This window comes from Pseudopipra pipra, chromosome 2, assembly GCF_036250125.1.
Source record: "Pseudopipra pipra isolate bDixPip1 chromosome 2, bDixPip1.hap1, whole genome shotgun sequence".
Taxonomy (NCBI): Eukaryota; Metazoa; Chordata; class Aves; order Passeriformes; family Pipridae; genus Pseudopipra; species Pseudopipra pipra.
The window spans coordinates 45,090,984-45,112,547 of NC_087550.1; the positions used below are offsets into that span (position 1 = coordinate 45,090,984).

Here is a 21,564-nt window from a genome sequence, read left to right on the forward strand (position 1 = left end):
CCCAGTTGCTATGTAGAGTAAGGAAAACATTTGTTACAATCAATGTGAGTAAAACTCGATTTTTAGGAGTCTCTCAAAGACTAAGAGTTGGGGAGGCTGATGTTTTCAACAATAAGATCTGAAAAGTGACTTAACAGTTAGAAGCAAGAAGTATTCCTCTCCATTTGGAAAGTGGAAAACACCAAAAGAACATGACTTGCAATAAAAATTACTATGTTGGCAGCACAACAGTAGAAACACAAACTGCCCCAGGACTGCAGCTCTAACCTATCCGAAGTGATTCCTCTTCCATCAAAGGTACTGTGCAGCCTGAAGTCACAGAGCTGAAACTATACAGCTTTGACAGCTGCTATTTGTTCAGGCTTCTAGAATGGAAATACAGCCACCAAAGCTGTTACAGTTTAAACGTACATTTGCCTGAAATGCGGTAAGTTTATACAAGAACAGAACAACTTTAAAACTTCGACGAGGCACAACAAAAGCAACTTTAATTATCTGTCAGTGCTTCAAGCCCTATTTTATCACTACTCACATAACCACCACCCACACAAAAGGATCCATACAGGTTCATACTAAAGGTTCACCTCAATTCAATACCTCCTTTCAATAGTAACCCATGAAGTGTTCTTGCACTCTTTCCACAGCTGAAGACCAAACACAGATTGATACTTTCAATGATATGTACTGCCTCAGCTCCCAGCAGTCCAGTCTTTGAGACTCTTGACAACTGGAGGTTGCTTCTGCACAGTCTAACATGAATGTGCCTAAGTGATCCCATTCAAATTTAGCATCTTAGGTTACTATGGCAGCAGCCTCCACAATTGAGTTTGCCCTCAGAGATGTGAAAGAATCCAACTAGATTTTTGAGGCATTATTGCCTGAATACCTGTGCTAACCAAGGGTATTATATCAATGTGCCTACACGTTATCAGACTTACTGGTCTCCAATTTCCAAAGACTCTGTGATTTTTTTAAAAGACCTACGATGTGCTAACTTCCATTTCTGCAGTATTTTGCTAGACAACGTGTAAAACAGCACTTAAATTAGTATTTCATCAACTTCACATTTCAGTTTTATGATCCTCAGAGAAGTTCCATTTCTCTTTCACGGTCTGTCATTACTCATTTACTCTTTCTTCCTCCAAAAACCTTGTTCTTAGAATGACTTACTATGCGTCAGATCTCTCCCTTTCAAGAAGGGAATGCTGCAGTTCAGCTACCTTTCTTCTCATGAACTTACCTTCCTTGTCCACAATTTGTAGTAGTTGTTTTACATTTTTATTCTCAAAAATATTTCTTTTCATCAGTATTTCTATGTTTTCAAAAATAATTTAGAGGTTAATTTAGATAGGACCAGACTCTTTTCAGTGGTGCCCAGCACACAGGACAAGGGGCAACAGGTACAAACTACAAACTCAGACAGTTCCATCTGAATACGAAGGAAAAAAATTCTTTCCTTTGAAGGTGATGGAGCACTGCAACAGGCTGTGGAGTATTCTCCTCTGAAGATATTCAAAACCACCTAGACGTGATCCTGTGCAACCTGTTTAGTAAGGAGGTGGGACTGGATGATCTCCAGAGGTCCCTTCCAACCCCAAGTATTCTGTGATCCTGCGTTACTACCCTTTCTATCCTATGTCTTTCAACACAATTACAGCTTTCTGAAGGGGTTTTTCTTTTCATAAACTTGAGACTTTGTATTAAATGTTTAATAACGAAAGCAATTTTTAAAATTTAAATAAATGTCTGCAGAAGATCAGTTCCTTCCTAACAATATTGTTTTCCTTATTATTATTCACCACCTCCTTTATATTGCTGTATTATGTTGCTAGCGAGAGCCAGCTACAGGTAAGCAAAATCAGTTCAGCAACTATGTTGAGATACTTCTTTGGAAAAAGAGTAGCTTTATTTATGATAATATTACCTTAAAGATCTTAACATACATTTGTGTGCATGGTTGTTTTAAACAGCTTGAAAAGTCAAAACACACTCTACAACAAAAAAGTAAGCCCTATTCAAGCCCAGTTGAAACTCATCTCAAGAGAATAGCAACAGACTCATAACTCAGCTCCTGCTGATGAAAGATCAGACTTTTCAGCACAGAACAGGTAACTGTGAGAAAAGCTGAAGGGACACAAACAAATGATTCTCAGCTAGAAGTCTGAATGGGCAGGAGGAGCAGAAATCTGTCTTTACCTACAAGTATCAAGTAACAGTTGAACCTGAGTGCAATTCCTGAAAGGCCAAAGGGAAAACCATTTCAAATATTATTTTAATAACCAATGTCCAGCAGGCCAGCAACATTAAAAAAAAAAGGAAATTATGAGACAGCCTACAAAAAAGAAAAATGCTTTTAAGATTTTTCTTTTTATTGTTCTGAAAATAACAACATTCTGAAAAGAAAGTAGGATAAAGAATAGTTGTTATGATCACATATCACTTTGTTTTTGCCAGTCTTTGCTATTTGTAACTGACATCACTTCTTTCCGGTTTTAATCTACATGTTAAATATATATTTCATGTTCATAAGGGACAGTTTAACAAAGATGACACAGATTTATAGGAAGTTTAAATATACATCTTACTTGTCACATCTACAAAACTGACCAAATGTGTGTGTAGATAACAAAAAAAAAAATATACATACACCCACAAGTCTCCAGGCTTCACTTATCACTGCATACTGTAGTCGATTCAGAACAAACCCCTCAATTTCTCTGTTTAGTTTGACAGGAGATTGACCAATCTTCTTCATTAGGGCATATGTTCTCTCTGTAGTAGAAGGATCTGTTTCTGGATGAGGAACAATTTCAACCAACGGCACAAAGTAAGGTGGATTCACCTCAAGAAGAAACACAAAAGAAGAATGTCAACCATTAATGGAACAAGGTAATATAAAGCATCTTTAGAGCTGCTACTAGCTTGAATATTTTCCAGTGAACACAGTAAGCCTGATATTCTGAACCTGAAAGACTTCACCAATCCAATAAAAGCTGGTGCATTAATTCAAATTAAAAAAAAGTAATTAATCTTGCACTAGCTTGAACTCTGTTTAATCCCAGCAAAGTTCATGGAGCTACACTAAAGATGACAGCACTCAAACACTACTATAAGACTTTATATTGACTTGAGTAACTGATGCTTTCTCAATATTCAGGCTGCTTGTTGTTTTAAGTCATATGGTCACCACTTGTCTTTCCAAATTTAAGCATTTCCTTTTAGATATTCAGGAGTTTTATAATAAAAATATTGCTAAATACCACCTGTAAGATGCAACACTTAATAGATAAGCTGCTACTGGCCCAAGCCTGTAAATATATGCTAAACACAGTAACAGATACCACATAAAACATACTTTGAAAATGTTGCTGAACAGGTTACCTTAAACACTGTACTTAAAAAAAAAAAATTACCTCTCCCTGACTCTTCCCAAATCAAGAGCTTTGTGTAATGTATTTTTGAAGTAAAACCCAAAAAATCGTTAAGAAGATTCTGGGAACAGCTAAAAACTCTTTAGGTCACAGTGTTACAGAGAGAAACACTCCCTTGCATGCTCTTTCCAAAGTAGCAGTTCTTCAGCCCTACTCCTAAGGTGTTAAACTCAGCTTTCCATCTAGTTTCCAGGCAATAGAAGAAGCTAGCATATCATAAATGACTACTAGGAATAACATTAACATTTAAAGGATGGTAACTAAGCACTGATTCTTTCATCATGCTCCCTTATTGTCAACCACTCTTTACTGTGCTCATGTAAATGCAAGTATGGGATTTAGTCCCAGCAACATGCAAACACTTTCCTCTCTGCATGTTCTTTCTGGTGACCAGGACCCAAGAGAATGACCTGAAGTTGTGTTGGGGAGGTTTAGGTTGGATATTAGAAAAAGGTTCTTCACCCAGAGAGTGGTTGGGCACTGGAACAGGCTCCCCAGGGAAGTGGTCACAGCACCAAGTCTGACAGACTTCAAGAAGCATTTCAACAGTGCTCTCAGGCACATGGTGTGACTGTCGAGGATGGTCCTCTGCAGGGCTAGGACTGGACTTGAATGATCCTTGTGGGTCCCTTCCAACTCAGAATATTCTGTGGTTCTGTGATTCTTCTCAGTATTTACATGGTTCCCTTTACTGTAGGGTCTGGCCAATGCATAATCTGACGTATATTACATCTGCTCTAACTACTGATGTAACACACTTCATTCCCTTTAAAGTGCCTTGTGTCTCACATAGCCTCTCTCACATCAGTCTCTTTGGCCGTGCCACCACTGACGCCAAGAATGGATACCATCACAGGTGTGGTGTCAGGCAACTGAGCAAGACCCAAAACACTACAAGCACCAGGACATTCTCTGAAGGCTTTTCTAACACACAAGTATATCACAAGTTCCAATCAGAAAGAGGACAAGTTAATTATTGAGGGAGACTGGAGCTATTAAAAATTTCTTCCAAGACTAGTGTTGACAATGATCTTATTGAAATATTCCATTTCATGAATTTGGCATGGGGAGTATATGGGTGTGTTCATGAGCACACTGAGGAGACTCAGGAAGACAATTTTTCAGGAGTGAGATAATAGATGTTGGTAAAAACTAAAAGTGGTAGAACATACATGAAATAAGGAATAGGGGAAGATTTCTAAAAATAAGAAGCATTTCAGGAAGCAGAAAGTTACCTTAGTCTACAAAAATGAAAGCTAAGAAAGGATATGACAAAGAAAACACCAGAAAGAATTAAGCTACACAAAAGGTACCAACATACATAAAAATTAATTTTAATGGACTGTTAATTAGATTGGAACAAAAATTAGAAGACACAAACAACTTCTAACAGGACTAATGGAGTTAAAAGAAAAACTAACAGACAGCATTTAATACATTTTCAGGATGATTTGATTAAAGGGTTTCCTGTACAACAGGGGACTTGACTCAATGGCATAGTCTCCTCTAGCTCCATATTTCTGTCATGTGACCTAGCAGGCATATATAGTACATGAGACAACAACTCTGCAGCAGACCTCTACTGATACACTGCCTGAAACTGCTCTCAAAGAACAGCTGTACCTGTTTTGTATTGTATTGTAAGAATTGTGTGCATTTCTATCACACAGCTGTGCTATGGGATTTAATTTCTTTTTTTTTTAAATTACTGAACCATGTTAAGCAAAGGGATGAGCTGCTTCTGCACTTAGGGCACTTCATTTTATTTCATCTCAACATCCTCACCTGTGTCAGAGGCTCTACAACTTTAGCTTTTAATTAATTTTCAAATTCTACTCTTGTTTTCAGTGTCTTCCAGAGCTGCTTCCTTCCTGCAGCCACCAAGTCCTAGTGTTGTGTTTGAGATCTTAGTAATGGCAAAATCACCCAAAACCAAACAAAAAACCCCCACCAAAAGCCATCGACTACTACAAAGCAAGCATATTTCCTGATATAACAGATGCAGAAAGGCCCCTAGAAGAGTACACTGGCTTACAGGTTCTCCAGGACACTCAGTACAGCTGAGATTACTAAGAAAATAGTCTCAGTTGGACTGCAAAGCCGTTTCAGAACAATGAAGATATTTTAAGGCACTCCAGAGCGTTTGCTTTGAAAAAATACATATATCCTTACAACAGCAACCTAGGAAATGCTTATGCAGAGACTAGCTACCTTTCCAGATCTGATAAAACCTGGTTTCAGGAGCAGCTCCTATAAAGACTGCAGTTCAGACTAAACAAAGTCAATTGGTACAGACCAACTTGGGAAAACAGTAAGACAGAGTACAATAAAATCAAAGACTGACAAACAGTCAGGTGGCCAGGTTAAAAAAAAATAAAATTGCATAGTTACTTAATACAGAAGTCTAGAAGAAATGCTATTTCTTCTCTTGCACTACAGAAAGTTATAGCCCTGGAAATATGACATAAGGAACTACTGAATTTCAAACTGGAGAAAGGCTAAGTCTAGGCACAGATACATACTTTGAAGTTTCACTTTGTTTTTTAACTAAAAGGGATCAAAACCTATTTATATAGAAACCAACCAATCCTTTTGTTCCCTTTGCCATCCAGTCACTCCAAGGTACAAGGATGGTGGTGGAGGGGTGTCAGAAAGGGACTGATCAAATGCTTTGACACTACAGCATTAGGCTACAGGTAGCTGTACAGACACTACAGTAAAGTAGGGCTGTATTTTTGTGTTCTTGAGCATGCCCAGGGAACTGACATTTATTTTATACACTGAGGGATGCAATTGCAGAAACTAGAGTAGTACCTTTCTCCAGATACTGTACACCTTCACAACCACAGGCCTCTTAATTGATCTGTCAAACACCAGATTAACATTGGGCTAACAAATCCATTAGCTTATTGAGTAGTAGAAAACAAAAGCAGTAAGAATCCCAGTGATCAAGATAAAATGCTCTTCCATGCTGAGAAGAGATGCGATAAGCTGCTGTCTGCAAGTTTTACATAGAGCTCTACAGAGGCTCACAATTACTCTGCAATTTTGAGGTTCTGCTGCAACCTCTAGTCATGCCATTTCTGCATCACTGCCCTGTCCCAGTTGGTCGTGAAGCATGCAAATTCAGCTCCAAGTCCAATTTGTTCCATTTCATCATTCCTTCATTCCTCTTTCAGGTATACTGCTTCTGCACCAGAAATCTGAAGAAACCAGAGTCAAACATTTCCATCTTTCATCATCACCTGACAAGCACATGCAGCTCAATGTTTGGATTCTTACTGTTACTCAAAAGCAGCTGAAAAAGGATACTACAAAAGACTAACCACGGCACAAGAAGAAAGTAGGCAATGTTAGAGATTTGTATTCAAAACACAGAATTCCAACATTTTGAAAGCCAGTAGTTTGAGAAACACACAACAGTATGAGCACAAGAGCTTACACAGGACATACTGAGCCAACAGTAGGAAACGTGCATATATTCTCTCAATTTAGTAAATGCTGCTGCTCACAGAATGAACAAACTACACCTTTTTTGAAAAGTTGGGTCCCTGCACACTGACAGTTGCACACAAACACTCCAAAAACCCTTCTGTATCTTTCAGTCTGCAGGAAGGAGTTTGGGATGCAGCTTGTACAAAACAAAAAACATGCCATCATACTTACAGGATGTGATACAATACACTGCTTAACATGTTTAAGGCCAGTGAACAATTTGCTGGGTAAGAGACAAGAGGTTGAGCTGCTCAAGATAACATTGTCGCCCACAATAAGATCCAACTGACCAAAAATCTTCTTTTTCAGTTCCAGGTTTTCTGGAGTGCATTCCTGGAATGAAAGTAAACATGAGTATTAGAAATCATCTAGTTCAATAGTATGTATCCATATAATCCAGATGCTACTGATCCCACCTTGACACCTAGGAACTCAGCACAAACCATCTATTTTAATCAAACTAGGTATACCAGTAAGCCATAACACAAAAATACCTTCCCACTGATAAAGAAAGGGAAAGCCCAAGAGTTTCTCTACAGCAGAAGATGGACCACCACACACCACAGGAGATATAACACAAAACAAATGATTCTACTTTATCTGAAGTGTAGACATTTACTCACATACAGAGAAAACACAGTACAGAAGAATAAGACCAGGCCTCCTTTTTATTATTAAAGAGAATCTCACATGATAGTCGTCAGTGTTCTCTCCCAGACAAGATAGAAATAAAGAGGTGTATCTCAAAAGAAGACAAACTTACAATCTACAGAACTACTGCAGGAGATGCCAAGGTACAGCTCTGCAACCTGCACTGAAACAATTCTCAGAGTTGACATGAATGGAGATACTTAAGTGTTTTAATGTGAGAAAGATTTCTGAAGTAGAATGCATGCTATCAAAACTTCTCCCAAAGCTACCAAGCATGTTCAGCTTTACAGTATTGTGTGAAATTTCACATGTATGAGCCAAGAGCCACAATCTACAGTAACTAGATTTCCAAAACTATTTCCAGGAGCTGCCTGAAGGAGAGAATGCAGAAGTCCACTAATCTGAGAGCAGCAAGGACATGGGAGAGTAACTACAGTGGATCCTACAATCAGCAGAAAATACTTCTGTCTGCAAGAGGAAAACAGAAGAACAAAGCTAGCTTGCTTTCTGGGGTTTTTGGAAGGGTTTAAAAAAATCCAAAATGGATCCCAAAGTTGTAAAACCTCAGCTTTCCCCTTAAAACACAGAAAATACCTGCTCTTTTCCAGCTCTAACCTTCTCCCACCTGTCAGTACTTCATTCTGTCTTTCCTGTTATGCTGAAATGCACATGGGGGGTAGGGAAAAAGGCCACACATGACATAATCCAAAATTTACATTTAACATCTTCAGCTTCACAGCCTCAGTGGCAGGAACGCCCAGAGCAAGAGTTTTTAAATGAGTGAATGGGTTAAAAGTAATTTGAAGTCTTAAAAAATACGTTTCATGGAACAGTACTAAAGGTTCCATGATGCAGAAGAGATAAACAGGGTCATTTAAGAACTTCAGATAGAGCCCAAAGTATTAGATGGCCTTATCAAAACAAAATGATACTCTGCTCATAGTTCCAGAATCCCTGCTTGTTGGTTAGGTTTAAATAGTTTCTTTTAGCAAAGCCAAAGATGACAAGAACTCTGCAGATACTGTTCAAGCTAATAAAAGAGCTGCTCTGAATAGGTTTGTGAACTTGAAACTCTAAGCCTGCTCTCACATCAGATGATAATCAAAAAGGCAAACTCAAATCTGCTGGAAACTCAAACCTGCCATGGTTACGTAAGGTTTCTGAATGGGCCATTTGCTTGAAGTTTCTCGTATAGTGTCACAATTGTTTTCAGGTTGTTGGACCACTGCAATAAAGTTTCTGTTCTCAAGCATGCAATTATTTTCTCAGAGACACCAATTCCCTAAAGAACAGGGGGAAAATTAAACCCTAAACAATCCATTAAATAGGAACCTCACTTGATGTCAGTTATGGAGCCTGGAGAGGTCTGAAGCTACTCTGTTTACCCTGAGAAAGAAAAGATCAAACAGAGAGCAGGTAAGATACAGTTTTAAAGCTGCCACAGTCTCCCTCAAACAATCAGTGCAAAAAGGTTACATGCACCTCTACACATTTCAAGTGACACTGTATATTTCTGTGCCCTTTTCTTAGGGAAGATCATACTTCTTGTTTGCAGTGAACCTTTATTCCAAGGCCCGATCACTTAAACAAGGTTGCTACTAATCTGACTTCCAATTTAAACTTTATTAGACATCTCTTAACAGCCTAATCAAAATATGACAGTTGCTAATTTTTAAAACCCACTTCCTGGAAGAGTTGTACTGAATTAAAGGCTTAAATGTTAAAGGTAACAGGCATTACACTATTCAAATACAGAGAATTCAGAGAACACATAGCAGCTACTTAACCAGTATATGAACTCTTAAAGAGCTACACAAAGATCAACACATACTAGACTCACTCCCCTAGCTAACAGTAATACCCTGACAAAGGTGATTGAGGTCTAGTTGCCCCTAATTAAAAAGTTGCACTCATATGACACAACCCCTGGAATGCCTGTACATGGAAAGCTAGGGAATTTTATCTCTTTAAATCCAGTGTCTCTGTGTTTTTGTATAAGCCTTTCTCACCACGCTATCCACCATCTGTGCTCCACATGCACCCACACTCATCTAAGTGCACAACTTCATTTATCTATATTTAAATGCTGGCATCTACTTGGGTTCTTCCCATCCATTCTCAAATGTGCCAAGGTAGCAACTCACCTGTACTTTCTGGGAAAACACTACCCAAAACACTATCTTGCAAAATACCTTTTCCTTACACTAGCAATAAGAATCGCTGCCAAACGATTAACTAGTACTGGGAGGCAAAAGAAGCAAAGCATGGCCTCAAGCAAAGCACTGAAATACAGTGGTATGGTCCTAAAATAAGTGGTATTGTCTACACAAACATGGCAATATAAGATGAAAGTCAAATATTTAAACTAGCATGCAGAAGGTCAAACATCAGCAACCATTCAGCAACAAGCAAGTCACTTTCTGTTAGATCATCTGGAGATCTTGTCACAGGGAGCACTTGGGGCCCTCTCAATAGTGAGTATGGAGTCTGATGGTAGTCAACTGCATAAGGAATTGCTGAATAAAGAAGTCTGAGCCACAGTTGCACAATGACAAGTTCCTACCTCCTTACTAGATTCTGGCTGCTGCAAATTCAAAATATAATCAAGAAAGCATTTCTTCCCTGGCAATCTTAATAAGAAGATTTATGATAATATAAATTCCCACAAGTGAAGATTGATCTATCTTGAGCTCTCCTAGACTCCTCTTCATTTCAGGACTCTATCCCACACCACAGGATTCTTCCAAGCAGATCTTGGCCTGAGTAGGCCAAAGTTGTCTCCCCTGAAGTCAAGAGCTGTGATCCCAGTTTTTGTCTTGCTTTTCCTCTAAGGATCCTCAACTTCACCATCTCATGGTCACTACAGGCAAGACTTCCCCCTGACCTTCACATCTCCAACCAGCTCTTCATTGTTTGTAAGTATGAGATCCAGCACAACATATCCTCTCTTCTGTTCCTCAATCACCTGTGTTGGGAAGTCCCATGAATGTATTCCAGAATCCTCCCGAATTCTTTGTGCTCTCCTGTGCTGTCACACCAACAGATATTGATGTGGTTGATGCCCCACCATGAAAACATGGGTCTGTGAATGTGAGACTTCTTCCAGTTGTCTGAAGAAGGCCTTTTCTTCCTGATCTACCACAATATCTTGGTGGTGGTCCTGTTAATCCTGACCCATAAGTGCTCAAGCGACTCCCTCAATCTAATCAGGGCAGAGCTCTGTCCATGCTAGCTCTCAGCATGGAACAAACACCCTAGGCAGCTGCTCCCCTCCTATCTTCGCCTTGCACCACCTAAGCCCCAAAAGCTGCACTTCACTGCCATGCAAGAGCATTCTGTAGCCTTCCCCTAACCATAACTGAGGTAGAAAATTCTTTTCAAGAGTTCTGCGACTTCCCTCTTCCCAATAAATTCAATAGGGTTTCAAGTAGTAGGTAAACTGCTTAAAAGTCATAATCAGTCTGATTGCAACAGGATGCTCTTCACCTTCTGCAGCTAAGTGAGGATCTCCAAATGTGCCAGAAGCCCTGGCTCTGTTCGTCTACTTATACACATATAACTTACAGCATTTTAAGCAGCCTCAGCTTTTCAGTGCTGTGATTTAGCTGACAATTTCGAGGCACTTCTGTAGATCAGTTCCCAGAGTCAAGTGACAGCAATTCTCTCTTCTCATAGAATGAGGATGTAGCAGCAGTTTTCAAAGCACCGAACTATCTCACAAGCTCGACACAGACTGTCAGCACTCCTGCAACAGGAACCGCATAATATCCAGCTTTTGTAGGAATATAAAGATCTTCACAGGATTAAGAGACAAAGAGTTCTGCATCTCAGAAAAGCAGCTTTTCTGAAAGTTTTGGTGCCAAATACATTTCTACAAATACTTCCATTATCTCCTATAGTTATAATCCACTAGAAAAGAACTTCAAAAAAGACAGGCATAATTGTTTTATTTTCAATTGAATGAATCACTTCAGAATTTGTATTTCTAAAACAAAGCCTGATTAACATAAACCTACAAAAACCTGAGACCTGTTTATAGAGATAACCTGAATTTAAGATAGACATTAAAAATACCTGAAGAGGAGACCTGCAAATTTAAATAAATGAAATACAGGTTTCAAATCATTATTACTATCTATAGATAGCAACTGTACAGTCAAATACAACTATTCCATAGAATTTTAACACATCTAAACAATAATAATAATAATAATAATAATAATAATAATAATAATAATAATAATAACATTCTTGTAAAAGCCTAGTTGGAAGAAGTTCATATGCTACAAAAAGCTCTCTGCAAACTAAACCCTGCAATTTTACAACCAGTTCTGTTTCCCCCAATATCACTGGCAAAGTTGAGGTTACAAGATTGCATTTATTTGCTCCCTCTTGCATACAGACTGCTGTGTTTCTGTCATTACCACCACTTTATTCAATTCACATCAAAGTCAAATTATATTTTAAGCCGAATAGTGTTTAAAGTGTTCACTACTATTTAAGTCCTAATCATTATTATTATTATTATTATTTCTATTTAGGCTTTTGTACTGACATGTCTGCTCCTGCAGAGTTTAGGTGTGTATTTCCATTCCATGCACCTTCTATTAAGGAAACTGGAGCTTTTTTCTTTTGTTTTCCATGTCAGACACTGAAGTGAACTCTACTCAGCAAACAAGTCACACACATAAACCTGGGGAACTACACCACCTGCAATCAAAAAATGTGACATTTTGACTGCAGAGTTCTGGAGTTCAGCTACTGAAACAAGCAGACATATAAAGCCATATTTTTAATATCAGAATAAATTATTAAATCAGAATATCAATTTTTCTTCTGATATTATTGTTAAGCATTACAACTTAGCTCAAATATCTAATTTTTTCATACATCGAACAGGTTTGGTAAATCATTACACATTTCAAATGCAAATATTTGACTTCAAGTATTTTGGAATTTTCCGTCATGCTCCTCTCGAAAATAGTTTTAAACTGAAGCACTTTAAAGACGGATAGTATGTGGATCTAACAGTATACCAAAACATTAATTAAGACAAGGTGACAAATAAAAATTCGTTATTTCAAACTGCAAAGATGGTGATGGGAAAACATATTTATTTTAGTCTCCTTTTATAAAGTGTTGTTACCCTCATCTCAGGTTAAAAGCAGGGACAGCAGCTGGCCAGGAGACACATACACTCTTGTTCACCACTGCAGGGGTTTGGGATGAGACACATACACACAGATGTTATTGAAGGAAGTCCCCAGGCTACCACACACCTTTCACTGCAGTGTCAGCATTTTGATCAGTTAAAATGAGGAAGAAGGAGAAAAAAAAAACAAAACAAAATGAACCACCACAAAAACTCTTGGAATCACCACAGAAACCCTTGGAGGTGATGCAGAAACCAAATCCAGTGGAATGCACACAAGAGAACAGAAGCTCATCAGGCTGTCTGCCCCTTTCCCCCTTTAGAGATACTCATTCCACTTAAGTGGGTACACAACTTCCTCCAAGATGGTTTCAAGAACATGTCCAAATACCAGATCATTAACAAAAATATCTTAGGCAACAAACACTCCTTAGATGTAAACCAACTCTGGTTAGCCCAAAACAAGCCACACAGCCTTGGCGACCAAGACTTTTACTCTGAAACTGAACTATCTTACTAATCCCTTCTGTCCTGTAAGCCAAAGGCAAGAAAGTATGATAAGGAGAGCAGTACCTTTAACTGAAAAGTAGATTGGCCATTTATAAGGAATGACAGGGCCACATTATCACCATGTGACACAATTATAAAAAATATTAATAAAATAAAGGTATGCGGGCTTCACATCCTGGGGCTTCAGTTACAGATCTTCTATGGGTTATGTATGCACTGAAGTAAAATGCTTAACATGGGAGGAGAAGGAATCACACCACAAGAGGATTTTAAGAACAGGTTAACACATTTTTGACACACAGTTGTCTAGGTATGACTGATCCTGCCTGACTTTGGCCCAGGGTTGGCCTAAGTAACCTCTACAGTCCCTTCCAGCCTGATTTTGCGTAACTCAGTAGCCAGTATGGCAGCAAAAGTAAAGGTGAATCTTCTGATAAAGGGTTTTCTCATACACTGTTCAACTGAGGAACAGAGCACTGGGGGCTGGCAGGGACACACAGACTCCATTCAAGTTTAACTCTTATTTATAGCATTTAAACTTCTTTAAATTTCCATTCAAAATGTAATTATAAAAATGTCTTACAGCAAATCTACAAGTGCCTGGCTTTTAGAACACAGTTAAGTTCATATTCAGGAAAGCTTTAATAGAATTTGAACCCAGCAACTAAAAGAACAGTAGATGAGTAAGCTTATTATGGAGCAGTTGTAAAGGCATTAGTTAAAGCACCAGCAATTTCAGGCTAATCTAATTAAAAAAAAAATTAGGGCTATAAATCACTTCAGATCTGAAGTGATAACTTCTTATTTGTCTTGAATATATGAGCTCATACCAGTGTGAAATCTGATGCTTCTTAAATCACTACCTCTTGAGTGACATGAAAGACTGTCTACCACATGATACTGCACAAGTAAACAACATTTAGGTGAGGTGAAATCTGGCATTTGGATAGAAACATTTGGTACTTTCCTGCAGTTCAGAAACATACTCTGTTAAAGAACATGAGCAATAAAAATATCAAGTTACTGCCATTGTATACTGTTCAGAATAAATTACTGAATTACAAGTGTCTGTTCAACCTTTACCCAAAAACACAAAACAGGATTTGAGGAAGTACTAGTTTTCAGAACTACATTTTCTAAAATCAAAGTCACAGATTTGGGAGGGTTTGGGGGAAGTGGGTGGCTTTTTGGCTGTTTTTGTTTGTTTGTTTGTTTAAAACAAATACAACAAATGAAGACATTTTGCTTCACCTTGTGTTAGTATCATGGCATGAAGAGATCCACCATTTTCCATGATGTTCTCATGTCCTACAAAACTTTTAAAAGACAGACAGACAGATGATCCTTTTTGCTCCCTCAACCTCTTTGAGATCTTACTCCTCTTTGTTGACTGACATGTCCTCCCCACATCTCAAAGAACTAGATCTTCTCTGTTTTCTTCTACCCTGATTCCATCCACCCTGAAAAACAGGGAAAGTGATCTAAGAAAGGCAATGGAAACACAACACAGCCCCAGAAAAGAGACCAGGGAGCACTGGAAGAGAACCTGAAGAGTAAGATTAATTGTTAGGCAGAATGACAGTTTTGGCAATGACGACCTCCTGAAATGGCGACCAAAACCATATTCAAGACTGCAATGGCAGACAACATCAACTGTTACATGCAGAGAATAGATGGGGAATGAATGTTAGAAAGTTTGGAAGGACATAAGTCCATTCAGCAGCAGCACCACTGCAGTGACACTGGCAAGCTCTTTAGCTAAACATTCTTCAGCTCAATTCAAACACTGACTTGATAAAATGTTTTACAGCAAGTTCTTGAGATCAGATGGTTTCAAACCCTAAAATGGGGAAGAGTTTTCTCAAAACATCTACAGAGACAGCAAGTCAGGTCACATGCTTAAAACCTGTTCCCTCAGAAGCCAAAACACAATTTCTGGTGCCTCAGGCCAGCGTTTAAGATAAGTAGGGTAAAGTCAGGCCTAAGGTTATATTTACCCAGCTGAAAGTAAACAGACCCATGTTTGTCTGTCTAAGGCTCAATCCAGAAGAAGCCATGTTACTGCAATGCTTGCACACTCTGTCTTTCAGCAGTTTTGTTTCTACAGAGGTAGAAACACTAACACAGCTTCCAAACTGGTATGGTCTTCTAGCCTACGAGCTCAGGGCAGCTGAAGACATCTTCACCCACTGTCTGGAGCTAATTCCTTATTCTCAGAAGTAAAGGGGTCCTTGAAAAGCCATCAGGAAAGCAAAACAAAAGCTAGGGGTAGAAATTGGTACCAGACAGTGAAAAAACTAATTTTTATGACCAGAGACATGAGACACCTACTGTCAAAGCTCCAAAGTCAATGGTGGTTTTGCATTCTGAGGCACCACCAGGCTTTTTGAAAGCTGTTAACACTGTTTTTCTCTGAATATGTCTAACTGGGAGAGACGAACGAGCCTGCAATACCTAAAAGATACCAGGTTGAAGATCTATATTAGTGTTGTTATCACCAGCTCAAGAGAGCCTGCAGGTGTAATGGGATACAACCCCCCCACACACCATCCCACACACACGCACCCCTCTCCTTTTAAAGGGGGGGGACAGGAGATAAAGATACTGTTCAAAGGTTTTTAGGCAGAGTTCTTTTAAAAGCAAAAAGGATAAATACCTCAAGAACACAAGGTAAAAGTTAAAAGCTTAATTTAATCCCCTTGCCCAGTCTGCTCGGTCCCATGCCACAGCACAACTGATGGGTTTAGAGCGCACATCTCAACCACCTCCTATGTCCATCTTCAACTAGCCCAACCAACCCTCGCAACTCACCAGAACACACAGCAGCTCAGATGTCAAGAGTAAGATCTCACCAATAGTTAGCCACCTTATCTTCCTCTGAGAGCCAGTAAACTTTATTATTCAGTTAGTAAACTGTTCCATTTAACTGGTTTTGTTTTACTAGCGCTGCAGTAAGAGATCATACACTGACTTCTATTCAGTTTATATTATTTAGAAAATAGACACACATGCACTTAAAGGTGGTTTTAATATAGAAAGACATAGTAAGATGTTCAGTACCCAGTAGTCACACAAGAACAAAAGGCAAAAGTCATCACATATTTATGCAGGAAAGCTAAGAGAACAATATTAAGAAACATTTACCTCACCCATGACAGTCCCGTGCCAGGGACATTATAGTACAAACATATCCATTAATTTGTCTCATGGAGTTTTCAGCTGATGGAAAACTTATTTCAGAATTAAAGCTTCTAGTGATACAAGAGCTTGCAGTGTACATTCACCTAAATACTGCACATCATGCACTTTAAGTAGCACAGAAAAGTTCTGAAACTGTGTGAATACTCAGGTTGAGAGCAAAATATGGACTAACTTCCTTCTGAAGTTGATGCAAAGCACATTACTCAAGACAAGTTACTTCATGAAAATGTCAGGAGAGTGAATATATAAAAATATGCATTGAGGCATACTTTGTTTTTAAAGGTTCATGACATTACAGTTACAAATTTTCTTCTTAGTCCTTCTAATAATTTCTTGCACCTTTTTCACTTTTATATCTTCACTAATAGAATTTAAGAAGTTCCACTTTTTACTTCATCATCCCATCTATGTTATGTCCCATGAAAATTACAAAGAAGGCAACTGTCTGAAGAATTTATTCATGGAGTGCAAACATCCAAGAAAATTTTTAAAGCTTGAAGTAGACTTACTCTACAAAAGCCAAAATCTGAAAAGAAGTTAAGATTTAACCATCCGAAATCCAGGGTAAAGAAATGCAGTTCTCATGGAAGTTTTCTAACAAGTTAATCAGTAAGTTATACTATTAAGCAAGAAAATTTAGTCTTCTATATTCAACTAACATAATGCAACCAATATTTTATTTTTTAAGTAACCAAAGTCAGAACACTTGCATTCATAAGTTACTATTAATACATTTTGTCCTTCCAGGTTCAAAGCTGCACTAGGCAATGTTTCTGGAGTTTAATATGGTTCAGCCAGAAAGTAGTCTGCTTGTTGCTGAAATAAGGCCGTGAGCCTAGGATTAAGATTCTTTCATTCTATTCCACCATCCTCCTTTCAAGAGAATATTAAAGACTAGTTCAAATAAGTTGCCTGCCCACTTCCACTATGTATTAGTTAACACTTTGAATCAAACTAAAATTTAATGCTATGGTTTGATGAGCTGACATAAATAGCGCCAATCATGTTGCACACGTACGATTTGTTATCCATGAGCATACTGCAGCAATTTAGTTTATTTTTATTTATATACATAACAACTACACGTTAAGAGACATCAAGAGGGCTAAGGGAACATAAAATAGTACCAAACAGCTCGAGATACAATGTTGCTGTTCAGAGACTATCAACACAGCACTGCTGTCTTCAACTACCTGAAGGGAACACACAGACTCTCTGAGGTCCATGTGGTAGGACAAGAGGCAAGAGACTGAAGTTGCAAGAAGAAAAATTCCAATTCAATATTGGGAAAGAAGTTGCACAATGAGGGTAATTAACATTGTAGCAAGTTACCCAAAGAGACCAGAAGTGTTTATCCAAAACACCAACTGCACAAATCGTGAGCAAGATGATGTGAGCGGGTTGGGCCAGATGACTTCCACTGGTTCTTTCCAACTCAAAATTACTTTGATTTTGCAACATTTGTTCGATGCCCATTTCATAGATTAACTGATGGTGGTGGGAAAGGATGCTGCTCTTGATTTAATCTGAAGTGGCATGTTCAAAAATACAACTGCCAAAGACCCTCTCTAACAGGACCAATGGCATTGGACTAAACATTTCTGTTGGAGCAATAAGATCCAAGAACTCCAACACAGCTGTGTTCAGCTTCAAAAGAAGATGGTAAAAAGAAGTGAGGATGCTAAAGAGATGCAAAATTAGCATTAAGAAGTATCAGGTCCTTACAGGTAGCATACAAAGTAAAGATGCCATACAGAGAAACCAGGTAGTAATAATGCTTGAAAGAGCAAAAGAAAATGAGAACTACAAGAGTACTGGAAACCAGAAAGGCAGCCTTCCCAAAGTTGATGTGGTACTCAAATGAACATGGCCACATAGGATTGTTAATTTGTGAAAATAAGGCACCCCCTTACAATTTACAGATAAAATAACTTAAAAATATGTTTTCTCTTTTTTCTTCAAAATGCACAGAGAGGAATACATAAGACCAAAAGATGATGAAGGATCATCTGGAAAATACACACAGAACAGTGATTTCTTTGCAACTGTTCTGTTTTGCCTTCTAATCCTTGTAGAAAACTGAAGCTTTAACTCTTGCAGAGTCCCCGGGTCTCTCTGAAATTGAAAGAATTTGAAGGTATAGAACAGAGGAGGGTGGAACCAGAACTAAGGTACTGGGGCATGTTTTGATATTGTTGAAATCCCCAACACAGTAACAATGATATACAACCACTTGCTTGAAACAAAATTGAATGTACAGTATTTTGGTACCAAAGAGAAGAGTGGCAATCATGATGCAACTTCCAAGGGAACTTCAGGAAAGATCTCACTAGTAGGCCTGTAAGCCTTATGTCTTTATCAAGCAAGTTAAGAGAAAAAGGTAGCACCAAATGAGTATAACATAAATTAGAAGCAGAATCAAAGAGAAGAAATATTAGAGAAGAAAAGAGCAACAATATGGAGGGAAGTCCCAACTCACAGACCTAGTAGAATTTTCTGAAGGAAGCAACAAGCACAGGTATCATGTAGCTGATGCCGTTCGTGTGAGCACCCAGAAGTATTACAACAAAAAATACTAAAAGCTTTCAATGAAGTTAACTGGTCACATGTGAGACAAAAGATCCTTTAATGGACAGTAACTTGTACAGAGAGAGTAAGCAGAAGATAGGAAGAACAGTCAGTTCTTACTCACTGGAATATGCTGGGCAGTGCTGTTTCACAAATATCTGTGCCCTTTGTTACATCCATTCATAAATGACTTGAATGTTAGCTCATAAAATTTACGTTGGCCATCATTATTACAACCACAAATATTTACAGAAGGACTTTACAGAACTGAGACAATAAATTTGCAGATTAAACTCAGTAGAAATAGGCAATACATACGTGAATACAACAATACGAACTGACAAGTTCTGAGCTCATTAGTGATGAAAGAGTAAGATACTGGGGTAACAGTATATAGTTTCGTGATATAGAGAAAAGGAAGTGAACACAAAACAGTATACTACTGTAAAAATCTAGAGTCCATTCACACCTTGACTTCCATGTGAAGCTTTGCCCTGTCTCCCATTCTCTCCCCTCCACCTCATTAAATTGTGAGGAAGAGAAGGTCTGGAAGTCTATCCCCTTTCAGTTTGATTTGATATTAGGGTTGTGTTGGAGCTAAACAGACAATGAGATTTACTGAAAGAATGTAATTTGTAAACTCTGGGGTGCAGCACATATACATGTAGGGACAGCTAATGGTACGACACTGGAACTATACTGGGGGACCATGCAGGGTAGAAGATGCCAATCCTAACGAAAACTCATTCATACTTTATCCCAGAAATGGTCTCAGATTCACTTATCCCCAAAACTATGCCCAATCCAGTGAGCATATTAATAGGTAAGCAGCCACAAACTATCAGGTCTAGTACTTCAGCTTGTTTCCCATTCCAATTTTACTTAGCAGCACACATTCCAAACTTATATATCTACCCTGTTTTTAATACTCTAACACTCTGAGATACCTGTGTTTAGCTACAGCACTCCCTTCACAGTCAGAATAGAAGTCAGCACAGACATAGTCATATTCCCTGCCTTCACTAGGTACCAGGACAGGAGGAAACGTGTTTTAGTTTCAGCTCTAGAATGTGTGGTGTTTACTAAGAGATAATTTCTCCCCCAAGAATCTCCTGCCCAACTGCACCTTACATTCATCTTTCTAACAGGTACAGTGTCTTTTATACATGGAGGGCAGCAATTCCCTCTCAGCTTAGTTGCCAGCCTCTCCCAACACAACTCAGAAGAAACTTGCAAGGAGTCTCGAGTAGGAAATCCTGCAAAGAGGCATGATCTCCCATGTCAGGATACAAGGTTAGAAAGAACATAGCACAGCTTTTGATCATCTTTCTGAACTGCTTGCTAGAAGTTGGCAAATCTTTGCTTACCTGAATGAAAGTAGCACCCTCTACTGCTGCCTTCAGGTCTGTACAAACGCTAATGAGAGCAAACTGCTGTTCCGCACTAGAAGATCCTTTCAGGGATCCCAACTTCTCCATCTCTTTCATTTGTTTGCTGACAGAAACAACACAGACACATTTCAATACTTTATAATTGTTAAGCCACCATTAATTTTTTAAAAAGCTTCTTAACAAACCAGTAGTACTATGCTATTTGCAACGCCACTGCATATATTCATACTCAAAAATATAAAGGTTAATTTCAGTGGCTTCTCTTTGCTCCCCCTTTTATAAGGTTTTCTTTTCCTTCTCTTCAAGTAGAGGCAGCTCTAAGATCTACTCCTAGATGCAGGATTGCCTCTTTGTAGGAACAGCTCTTTAACTGTATAGAAATAAATAAATACATTCCATGCAGCCAGGAGTCCTTCCTAAAAAACTTGTTATCACTACAAGGGTTTTTTTTAATATGTAACTAAAAGAGCAAATGTCAAAAAATTCAAGTACTTCTTAAATTGAGTGGCCAAAGCTTGAAATGAATGTTTGAGTACACACCACTACTAGGGCTTTTACCTTCACTTTTACACACACTGCTTTTACCTTCTCAGTAAGAGTCTCCACAGTCTGAAGCCCTCAAACATCCAGAGCAAGCAAGTCATTTTTTCAAAACCATTATAAGTCACTTAGAGGAACAATTTCCACAGAAATTAAGTGGGATTAAACTGTCTGATTGCAATCAACCTAAAGGTCTTTGCTGTAGCCATTATCGTGCTTAAATCTGTTCAGTTACCTCAAGCCAGAATTCCTCGGAGCCTTTGGTTATTATTCAGCAAAAACTGCTCATCCTGAATACAGGAGAAAATTGAACTAATGAATAGCGGCAGGGAAAAAAACCCCTTTACTCTCCCTACCAACCTAGTTTTGAAGCATTGGTTTCTTTTTGGATGCCTTTTTACACGATAAATAAGCTGCCCTTGCCACTCAGTTAGAGGGTAGAAAAGCTGTAGTGATTAAAAAAACTGTATAGAAAAAGTGTATTTTTGTACTACACAAATCATAACTGAACATAGAAATAACCAGTGACCCATCATGTGTTTCTTAAGTGACCCTGGCACTGAAGCACACATGACAGTCTTCATTAGGGGCCTTACAGGATAGAACACATTAAATGGGCAGAACT

The 21,564-nt window shown here is 38.5% G+C and overlaps 1 protein-coding gene across 2 annotated transcripts in view; it reads right to left on the reverse strand.

The window, feature by feature from the left end:
* The window catches only part of CRYL1 (crystallin lambda 1), a 48,918-nt gene that overhangs the window by 17,634 nt on the left and 9,720 nt on the right, over positions 1-21,564 (reverse strand). For both annotated transcript variants that reach the window (XM_064645315.1, XM_064645316.1), the window contains exons 3-5: positions 20,376-20,502; positions 7,098-7,259; positions 2,648-2,842 (exon numbers count right to left, since the gene is read on the reverse strand). In XM_064645315.1, the coding sequence (XP_064501385.1) occupies positions 2,648-2,842; positions 7,098-7,259; positions 20,376-20,502 (484 nt within the window). The remainder of the gene's footprint in view (positions 1-2,647; positions 2,843-7,097; positions 7,260-20,375; positions 20,503-21,564) is intronic.